At 50.6% G+C, this 10,641-nt stretch overlaps 2 protein-coding genes across 2 annotated transcripts; both read left to right on the top strand.

Moving 5' to 3' along the window:
* The first annotated feature begins 4,299 nt into the window (after nt 1-4,299).
* LOC120497553 (hydrocephalus-inducing protein homolog) lies at nt 4,300-7,544 on the top strand. Its single transcript, XM_039699202.1, has 7 exons — nt 4,300-4,391; nt 4,961-5,129; nt 5,400-5,638; nt 5,960-6,032; nt 6,639-6,888; nt 7,216-7,360; nt 7,517-7,544. The coding sequence occupies exons 1-7, from the start codon at nt 4,300-4,302 to the stop codon at nt 7,542-7,544; spliced, it is 996 nt and encodes a 331-aa protein (XP_039555136.1).
* On the top strand, nt 7,100-10,271 carry LOC120497554 (hydrocephalus-inducing protein homolog; the record flags this gene model as incomplete). Its single annotated transcript, XM_039699203.1, has 4 exons — nt 7,100-7,448; nt 8,027-8,178; nt 9,108-9,300; nt 10,163-10,271. Coding segments are annotated over exons 2-4 (409 nt in total), but the record flags the coding sequence as incomplete, so codon positions are not given.
* Nucleotides 10,272-10,641: the final 370 nt, after the last annotated feature.

The following is a 10,641-nucleotide window of genomic DNA, read 5'->3' as shown; positions in this document are numbered from 1 at the left end:
AAGAAAGGCGGAAGGAGGAAGAGAGGCAGAAGGAGGAAGAGAAGCAGAAGAAGGAAAAAAAGGGTGTCTCTGTGAGGAAGCAACCTCCAAAAGCAGAGAAGGAGAAAACCAAACCCTCAGAGAAGAAGGAAACCAAGCCCCCAGAGAATAAAACTAAGCCTCCAGAGAAGGAAACCGAAGCCCCGGAGAATAGGGAAACCAGACCCCCAGAAAATAAGGAAACCCAAACCCCAGAGAAGAAGGAAACCCAAGCCTTAGAGAAGAAGGAAACCCAGGCCATAGAGAAGAAGGAAACCAAAGCCCCAGAAAAGAAGGAAACCAAACCCCCAAAGAAGATGGAAACCAAAATCCCAGAGAAATGGAAATACAAAGCCCCAAAGATGTGCAAAATCACAATCCCAAAGAAGGGGGAAGCCCAAGCCCTAAAGAAGGGGGAAGCCAAAGCCCCAAAGAAGGGGGAAAACAAAATCCCAGAGGACCCAGCTGAGATGGAGAATAACTTGATCCTGAGGTTTCAGATCTATGAGTCATCACAGCAGAACGTTGCACAGGTTTTCTCCTACTGGGACAGGGTTCAGGGTACCGTGCAGTTACCTGTGATCCAAAAGGGAAACAAGTCCCAGTCTTCAGCTGAAAACAAAGGTCAGAAGACCAATAAGCCTCAGGAGAAGGTGGAGAAGAAGCCTGAACAAAAAAGTGGACCTCACTGCCCAGCCACAGTTTGGGGGGATTGTCTGAATTTTGGAGCAGGGATATGAGCACCCCAGTATCTCCTGGGATGATAGACTGGGTCAGGAAAAGCTGTGAATCCTTGCAGCTGACCCAGAGCACCCAGCTCTGCTTGCAGTCACTCATGGTTTCTCCTCTGGTTTGTGCTAAAGAGCTGCAGTGGGAAAAAGCTGTGCACAGGATTGCAGAACGTGTCTTGCAAGTAGATGAGGAAGAGTATGATGCCCTTCCTAAAGAGAAGAAAGCAGAAGTGGATAAAATAATACTGGAAAAGAAGCGCATATGGAGGAAGAGGTGAGTAAGCCTTCCATGGATCACTGCTCTTCCATGGGTTACTGTCCCTGGAGGGCTTCCCTGCTCCAAGGACTCTGAGCTCAGAGGGGCTGGATAGCAAATGCCAGAAGCAACACAGGGATGGTCACTCTTAGCTGCCTGGCTCCCAAGAGAGGAAGGACCTTCTTCTGTTGAGACAGAACATCTTCTCTATTTCAGTGGTGAGCCCTCCTGGTTTAGATGCTGCCTGCAGGGAGCTGGGCTCTGGGCTTACCTTGGCACTGCCTGTAGAGGTGTCTTTAAGTCCATGGTGTTGAGTCACACCTTCTTCATCATCTCCCTTCTTCACCAAAACAGTGGGATTGTGGTATGGGCAGGTGTGGGGCACAGACCAAACCTTGGTTTGGGTCCTGGTGCTGCCACAGATGAAGTCCTTACACTGCTGATCTGCCAGGGTTCTCCTTATGGTGGGACACCACTCCTGTCCTTTAGGCTCCCCTTCAGCTGCAGCAGTAGGCAAGCACAGGAGAAGCTCTGCTCCAGCAGGGCAGCCCAGCTCAGGACACACAAAGTGTGCAGCTGGGAGTGGAGGCTGCTTAAAGCAAGCCTGTGTGCCAGGACTTCCTTCAGCCCAGGCTGAAGGTGGTTTCATGGGGATGAGACAGATGAGGCTGCTTCAGATCGATTCCATGGCAGACAGCCCCAGTTTGCTTGGTCACAGCTGGGTTCCAGCAGGAAATCTGGCTGACAAGAGCCTGTCTTGCAGGAGAGGAGCTCCTGCAGCCTTTGCTTTCTGACTGACAGGATTATTCTCCTTAAGGAGCAGGCTATGCCCAGGGAGAAGGGGGCTGAATGAGCTGAGTAAGGATTGTAGGAGAGAAAAGCAGATGTTAGCAATTTGTGATCTGCTTTAAACTGGGAAATCAAGAGACAAAGAGCGTTTTCGGGCATCAGTGCAGAGAGCTGGTGGATCAGCCTTTGGCACTGGGCTGGAGGTGTCTGGGTGTGCCTTAAGAGGGAGGTTGCACAGTCAGGATCTTATGATGGCTAGGCTTAGGTTTGGCTGGTCCTGGAGGTCCCCTTCCACCAAAGGGAAGGTGGAAGGGGACCTCCACCTCACTTGGGATGTTCCCAACCTCTGTGGGTTGAGGAAAATTCACGGAAATAGTCTCGTGGTTCTGCCTGGCCTCAGGGTCCAGGAATGAAGTGCAGGGCCAGCCAGGACTAGTGAGCCCAAGTTTCTGGTAGTGACTCTCAGCGATGATTTCTGTTTTGTTTGCTGAAGGGAGCTGAAGCAGCTGGCTCAAAAGCTTGAGGAGAAGGAAAAAGCCTTAGAGGAGGAAGAAAGGCGGAAGGAGGAAGAGAGGCAGAAGGAGGAAGAGAAGCAGAAGAAGGAAAAAAAGGGTGTCTCTGTGAGGAAGCAACCTCCAAAAGCAGAGAAGGAGAAAACCAAACCCTCAGAGAAGAAGGAAACCAAGCCCCCAGAGAATAAAACTAAGCCTCCAGAGAAGGAAACCGAAGCCCCGGAGAATAGGGAAACCAGACCCCCAGAAAATAAGGAAACCCAAACCCCAGAGAAGAAGGAAACCCAAGCCTTAGAGAAGAAGGAAACCCAGGCCATAGAGAAGAAGGAAACCAAAGCCCCAGAAAAGAAGGAAACCAAACCCCCAAAGAAGATGGAAACCAAAATCCCAGAGAAATGGAAATACAAAGCCCCAAAGATGTGCAAAATCACAATCCCAAAGAAGGGGGAAGCCCAAGCCCTAAAGAAGGGGGAAGCCAAAGCCCCAAAGAAGGGGGAAAACAAAATCCCAGAGGACCCAGCTGAGATGGAGAATAACTTGATCCTGAGGTTTCAGATCTATGAGTCATCACAGCAGAACGTTGCACAGGTTTTCTCCTACTGGGACAGGGTTCAGGGTACCGTGCAGTTACCTGTGATCCAAAAGGGAAACAAGTCCCAGTCTTCAGCTGAAAACAAAGGTCAGAAGACCAATAAGCCTCAGGAGAAGGTGGAGAAGAAGCCTGAACAAAAAAGTGGAGACCAAAGGAGTCTTCAGTCATCTCAGCTGGATACACAAAGTGAAGTTGCAGAGGGGGCAGTCAGAGAAGAGCATGTTGGGGTGCCGTGCCTGGACATCCAGGTCTCAGATCCAAAGGCCATGATCAGAGAGATCCTGAGGGAAGGGAAGCTGCCAACAGAAGATGAGGTAACACCCTGCACGGCTCAGATCTTGAGCTTGCTGTGGTCTTGGGCCCTGGAGCATTGTGTCCCCCCAGGTGATAATGGCACAGAGCCTTGTCCAGGTCCCTGATGACTCCACAATGTTCTCTATCATCTGTGTGGATGGAGAGGTTATCACCATTCCTCAGATGGGTAGGAAGTGGGAGTGCTCTGTGTACAAGTATCCCATCTGTTCAGGCTTTCCCAGCCTGGAAATCATAAACCATCCCAGGACAGGGCAGCCCACAGTCATTGTTTTCTACAGCTGAGTCACATAGGAGAGGTTTCTCTCCCGGTCCTGCTTGTAGCTCTTGTGTCTGCTCTGGAGCCTGCTCACCCCACTGGGCATAACAAAGCACCTGTGCTTCATGTAAATTAAAAACCCCATTGCCAAAAGCTCAGTGCCTTTAAAGGAGTTGTAAGGATGAAGGTGACAGAAGTATAAACAGGATTTTGCCTTCTGTTTTAGATGCTGAAACATGTGGGACTGCATCCCGACGGCCCTCCCCTTCCCCCCGGTGGTGTGCTCTCCATAGTGGAGTACCCAGAGGAGAGGTTGGGCTCTGCAGAGCGTGTGGAGCCCTTCACCATTGTGGCACCTGAAGGTGCTGCTGTGGAAGACAGTCTGGTGGGTGCTGCAGTGGTGCTGGCGCTGAAGGCTAGACAGGGACATGGGGGACAGTTTGGATGGAAAGGGAGCATTGTGGAGAAGTAGTGAAGATGTGATGGGGCCCTGTGTCTGCAAGTCTCCTTTCTGTCAGGGATGGGAGAAAAGAGACAGCTCTGCTGGAGACAGAGCAGTTCTGTAAGACAAAAGGGAAAAAACCCACTTAAAACCATGAACTTCCTTTGAGGAGAGGGTCCTGAGTGAGAAGGGGGGTCCTAGGCAAAACAAACACCAATAAGGAAGACCAAGTCCATGGGCAGGTGGATTTATTTATTTCTGGAAGGCAGATGGTACCTCAGCCACCAGGAAGGGTTTTGGCTTTCTGACTGCATTTCCTACTTGGAGCATCTCATATCCTTCCCCACTTTCTCTGCCCAGGCTGGTGTTTCCACAATGGAGGGAGACCATGGAGGCAGATGAAGTCATCTTCAAGGAATATGTTGAGAGCACAAAGCAATTCCACTTTGGACCACTGCTGTGTGGGAAATCAAGAGAGTGGTACGTGCTCCCTGCTGGGCCTTGTACTTTTCTGGACACGCCTGGAGAGACAGGCTGTCCTGGTGGCACAATCCAGGGCAGTCCCCGGCAGAGTCCTGGGAGACACATGGGTTTGAAGGACCACAGATATGTGAACTGGAGCAGATGAGAGGCAAGTGAGCCTTGGAGGAGCTGCTCTGCCTACCCAGAGCCGCATGCTGCTGCCAGTCCAAAGGTGACTTGGGGGGCAACTTTTGTGTCCCCCCACGTCAGCTTCAACCCATAGGAAATTAACTTCATGGTGCTTTTTGAAGTGCTTTGAGCTCTGCAGGTATGAAATGCTGAGATTCATTGCCTTTCTTTGATGTTCACTTTCTTTATTTTTCTGAGACTCTGTAAAGAAGTGAATGAAAAATTTCAATGTCAAGGTTTCTTGCAGTAACCTTGTGATTGTCTGCACTCTCTGTCAAGATCCAGGACTCCCTGAGCAGAGCTGGATTCTCCCTGTGGTCTTGTGCAAAGTCCTGGCTGTGCTGGTGGCACCTGTACGTTTAACTGCAGAGATCTCCATTCCTTCCCTTTCCCCCCAGTTTCACCCTGAAGGGTGCAGGTCCCAGGACACGAGATGTGGCATCCCACTTCACTGTTGCACCTCAGTCAGGCGTCCTGATTGCCTCCCAGCCTGGTGTGAATGTTGAGATCCTCTTCCACCCCACAAGTGAGATGCTCCTCAAGAACAAGCCCATCCTGTACTGCCAGGTGAGCTGCCTGGGCCAGGCTGAGTTATCACGCGGTGTTTTGGGAGCGTAAACAGGATAAGTGTCTCATGGAACAAGGGCTTTACTGGAGAATCCTCTCTCCAACATACACAAACAAAGTCTTTCAATACCATTTGGGAGGCTTCCTAAGTGGAGCTGAGAATCTGACTCTGGAGGAGGTGCTTAAACAGGGAGGGGTAAACTGGAGGAGGCTGGGGACTGGGGTAGAGGCAGGCCTCTTTATTGTTTACCACCTTTTCTGTGGACACAGGTGATAGATGCCAGCTCAGGTGAAGGAGGCCAGGCTGTCGCCATCATCCCAGTGAATGTGTCAGCAAAAGCTGTGTACAGCAAGTACAGCATTGAGCCTGCCTCACCCATCAACTTTGGAGCCATGATCAAGGGCACCAAGAAGACCCAGACTGTTGTGCTGGAGAACAAAGGCATGCTCAACTTCAAATTCTACATCCGCCAAGTACCCGAGGAGACATCTACATCAGAAAGCAAGAGGTATGAGAAGCCCTGACCACCCTTCCTGTCTGAGGAGGCACCACCCCACGGCTGGTATGTGGCAGGCAGCCAGGAGACCTGGACTATCATCCATTTGCATCCCTGGCTTGGGGAGAGGGGGCTGAAAAAGGCCTCGGTATCTGCATGTGTAGTATGAAGCTGGTGATAGAACTGCTCAGTCCAGCAATGGGAGCTGCTGGCTGCTCTCTGGGAGCCATCAGGAGCAGAAAGGCTTTCCTCTCAGAGGAGGAAGGCCAGCTTTGGCCTCGGAGAAAGGCAGGGGAGCTCAGCATGACAGATACCTCTGCTTTCTCCTCTCAGTTCAAAGCAAGGGGAATCTGCTCCACTGGCTACAAAGCAATCAACAGCAAGGAAACCAAGCTCCTTGACACAGGTGGGTGACTCCTGCTCCCCAGCAATGCTGCTGCAGGGGATGTGAGAAGATGCTGCTGTGCCCAGGCTGGGGGCTCATCGTCACAAGGTGGGATGTGGTCTGCAAGACCAGTATCTGCTCAGTCCCACTGACAGTCCTGTACTCTGGCTCTGACCTGGAGCTGTGGGGTCAACAGAGGGGAGCAGGTCCTGTGTTTGGTAGTTGCTAGCCAGCATAGGTCTGTGAACACCTCAGAAGCAAAAGCATCCCCCACTGAACTCCCAGTCCACAGAGCTCAGACAACACTGCTTTTTCTTCTTTGCAGTCCCCTATCTCTCTCCTGTGATTTCTCACAGCTATTTCTGCTCTCCTCTGTTACCTACGGAGATTGAAGGATCACAGCTACCACCTTCATTCTTTACTCTCAAATTCCTTTCTCTCTGCCCCTTGGGACAGATTTGCAGCTCCTCTTGTCTTGCTGCTCTCAGTCTGGGGCTGCTTTTGGGCCATGAAGTCATCCTTCCTTGCTCTGGGACTGGGTGCTTGGGCCAGGCAGGACATACTCTTTGCTGGGGTGCTCAAGGCACAGCTGTTAGCCGTCAGCCTCTCCTGGACCTTTTTCTGCAGAGTCACCTCAGTCTTGGCATGTTCACGGTGTCCCCCTGCTCCGGCTCCATCAGTCCGTGGGGCCAGCAGAAGATCACAGTGGAATGCCTCGCAGGGCAGGAGGGGACATGTGAGGAGCAGCTCTACATTGACATCCCGGGCAGAGACCCCAGGGACAATCCCCTCGGCATTCCCTTCACCCTGATTGCCGAGTCCTGCCTCACAGGTACATACTGCCCACAGTGCCCTTGGTCACACCTGCTGCTGATCAGCACCTAAACTTGCTGCTTGGATAGAGAGGCATGCTAGCCCTGGTGTCCCACCTTAAAATCCTCAGAGGTTCCAGCCCTCTTCAAGTCCACCAGTGGACTCATCCCCCCCAGGCTGAGAGGGATGCATGGAAGGATAAAAGGAAAGCAATGCTCTCTAAGACTGAGGCTGACTGGGCTCCATCCTCCCAGCCAGCTCCCCCACCCAAGGCTGGGTTTAGCAGTCACCTGGGCAGAAAGGGCTTATCAAGCCTTCTGAGAGGCCAGCAGGGTCCAGACAAACTCATCAGGGAGGCTTCTCCATGCTCACCCCTCTGGTCTGTCCACAGCACTTGTTGAGGACATCACGTTGATCTTCAAGGAGTACTTGATCTGCAGCAGCACCGACCTCAGCCACAAGCTGCAGTCGGTGAAAGGCACGGGCCTGTTCATCGGAGATGAGAACAAATTCATCTTCAACAAGGTTCTGGTTGGGCAAGAGGCTGAAGCTCATTTCAGTATCTACAGTGCAAGCCGTCTGCCATGTGACGTGGTTCTCTCCATCAAACCCCTGCCTGGAAAGGTAAGAACAGGAGGCCAAGGTGGTGGCTGCCCTCTGAGGGCCATGTGAGAGCCTGTTTTGTTCTCCAGATGCATTGCTGCCTGTGGCCCAGACTAGGTTAGCTCAGTGCAGGTCAAACTGCTGGGAAAAGCAGCAGAGCCAGGGAACAGTTGTGTGGAATTCTGCATGTCTTGGGCCAGGTTTTGGCTCACACCTGTGTGTCTTTGGTGGGAGAAGTGAGTCCTTCTGAACCTCTCTTGGAAGCACACGCAGAGAGGGGCTGTTATAAACTGACATGCCAGGGCTCAAAGCAGAGCATTTCCTCAGGCTCCCTGGCTTTTCCTTCTCTTTGAAGGCCAGCTCTAGGTTATTTGCAGGGTCTTCCATGCACCTCCCATATAGGCTGGGGCAGCTTCCAGCATTCAAAACACCCAATGCTTTAGCACAAGGTGAGCATTCCCTGGGAGGACGGGAGCCTGCCCAGGGAAGCAGGAAGGAAGACACACTGTCTGGGGCTGTTCTCAGTAATGCATTTATGATAAAGCTGTGTCATCTTGAAAGGTGTTTTCTCCTAACACTGCTCTCTGGGTTCCCCCAAGGAACAAATCCCTATCAACAACATTTTCAAGTTGGATCCAGTCAAGATGTCAGTTCCTGGCTCATCCTATGCCGTTGCTACAGTGACCTTCACCCCACCAGATGAGCAGAACTACGACTGCACCTTCAAGGCTTCCCTTGACATCCCAAAAGGGTAACTGACCATGTGAAATATTGGGGGAGGCCACACTGATAGCTGCCTCTCCACTGGGAAGGCACAGACCTCTTGTTAGCTCTAATGCTTTCAGTAGCCTTAGGCAGAGTACTTGGCATGAGATGAGTTGGGAGTAACTCTTAGAGCAGAAAAATGAGGCTGATGGTTTATTCTGTATGAAGAACTATGAATACAGGGAAATAAATACTAGGTAGGTATTTGGAAGTTACTGAGATGTGCTGCAGCTCAGCTGGGCATTTCCAAGGACAAAGGTTTAGATAAAGCAGTTTCTGTGCCAGCAATCAACAGTCACATTTTCCTCTTTGTTTCTGTAAAATTAAGTGATCCTCTGTGATTCCCTGGCATTCATTAAGCTTTTTTTATGTGAGTGATTTGAGCTGGTATGAAAGAGGAGCCCAGTTCCTCTGCCCTGGGACTGGGGCTTTGACCTGCCCTTCCTCAACCCTTTAGTGGCTGAATTGGAACGAGAGAAGTCTAATTGCTAATAAGCAATTGCTTTTTTACTGTTCTTGGAAATGATCTTTGCTGATGGTGACGATGATTTATTTTTGCCCTCTTGCTTTTGAACTGCTTTCATGCTGTGCTTTTGCTTGTTGCATAAGTCTCACCTCACCGCAGCCAGGGCATCTGCCATATCTCATCTGTGCCTCATTATTTACCTGCTGTATTGCATGATTCAATTAAGTGAAATTATTTTTAACTGTTATTGTGGAAGGCTCTGGCTCTTTGGAGCAGGTTCCTCTTGTGAATGGCCCTGAGTGGATTGGGAAGAGGCTGGTGAGGGGGCTGTGTTGTGGGGTGCAGGAGCACCAGGCAGGGAAAACACTGTGAGTGGCCCTCAGTGCTTTGCTTACCCAGTGAGAAATGGGTTAGTGCCAGCTGAAATTGTTTCTGTGCCTCTCCTGCAGCTATGTGGAAATTAAACCCCAAATCCTGACCTTCACCATCAGTGGGAAGGGGCAGAAGCTGCCAGTGACAGTCGTACGCCCAAGTGCTCGCAGCAAGAGGGGAACGGCCGTGCTGCGCTTCAAGAGGCTCCGGGTGGGGGATTCAGAGATGCTCCCCCTGGACATCCATAACGACGGCATCGTACCCGTCAAGGTGAGGAGGACCTGCTCAAGGAATGGTCTGGTTTGGGAACAAAGGCTTGTGGCACAGGGGAAGGGTCCCAAACAGCAAGGCAGACATGGGAAGAGTCACCGTTGAGCCCGAAATGACGCAAACTCACCAGGGGACTGAATTGCAGAAGTTTAATACAAGAAGCTCTCTCTCTTTTTATAGATGGTTTGACACATTCTACTTGATTGGCTAATTACCAAAAACACCTTTCTCACAAACAGTCCTTGAGAAGAACAGAAAAAGAGTAGAAAAGCACCACCTGCAGGTTGTTTATACTAACAAGTTATCATAATTTCTACAACTCCCTAAAAGGTCTCACAAGCCGCTGTGAGAAACGCATGTTGTTTCTCACTCTCTGACCAGGCTGTCATCCACAGGGCAGAGGTGTCAGAAATTCTTTTTAAGCAAGTGACTGACATCTGTTCTCCAAGAAGGGAGTTCTTGGAAATTTTCTGTCCAGTCTGTCTTCTTTAAGTTGAACACAAGAAAGGTGACATATATATATATATATAATCTCAGGTCACCTTTTGTTCTCATAGACATGTGTGATTTCCCAGTTCCATTAGATTGTATTTGATCCCAGTTTACTACATTTTAAGTAGACTTAGATGTGGTTTAATTACATTCTGCTCATCACTTTCTGTCCTGTTTGGTTCTGTGTCAGTTCTGTCCAGATGCCTTTGAACACCCTTTTTTCTCAGCTGATTTGACTTTTGTGCTAAGTGCTGTTAGTAGTGGGAGAGGCGCTGGGTGGCCGTGTGGGACCAGCAGCACTGTGGTGTCAGTCCCTGTGCCATCCTGTACTCACACCAGCATCATTGTGCTCTGGGTTCCCCTTTCTCAGTTTATGTTACGCCTGGAACACGAGTACGGAGCGTTCTTCTTGAAAGGCAGGGACTCCACACTCAAGGTATTCCACACTGAAGATGTGGAAGAGGACTCCACTGGAAACGGTAAATTCATTAACCATGAAGTATGATCATGCACAGAGGGAAAATGTGTGCTCTGCTCTTGGCTTCTCTGAGCCACAGCCAGATGTTAGGTACAGTTTTGTTCCTTGGGCTCTCTGTGCCCCAAGCTTTTCCTGGGCCTTTTTGCAGGGTTTCCTCCTAGCAAGTTGTAGGCAGTTCTTCTGTTCTTCTAGACATGGTGGGTTGACTTGTGGGGGACTGTCACTACCTCAGTGGACCCTCTGAGGTATTTGCTGCATGTAGGAAGGTACCAACCTGAACAGACACAGCCCTTGAGCCCACAGCCAGCCAGCAGAAGCCAAAAGCACTCTGGCTTAGCTTTGCATATGGCTGGAGCTGGCTGGAAGCAGAT

Source organism: Passer montanus, unplaced genomic scaffold, assembly GCF_014805655.1.
Source record: "Passer montanus isolate IOZ18808 unplaced genomic scaffold, ASM1480565v1 scaffold1301, whole genome shotgun sequence".
NCBI classification, from domain to species: Eukaryota; Metazoa; Chordata; class Aves; order Passeriformes; family Passeridae; genus Passer; species Passer montanus.
The sequence above is the reverse complement of the archived record's forward strand: the minus strand, read 5'-3'. Positions and strand labels throughout refer to the sequence as shown.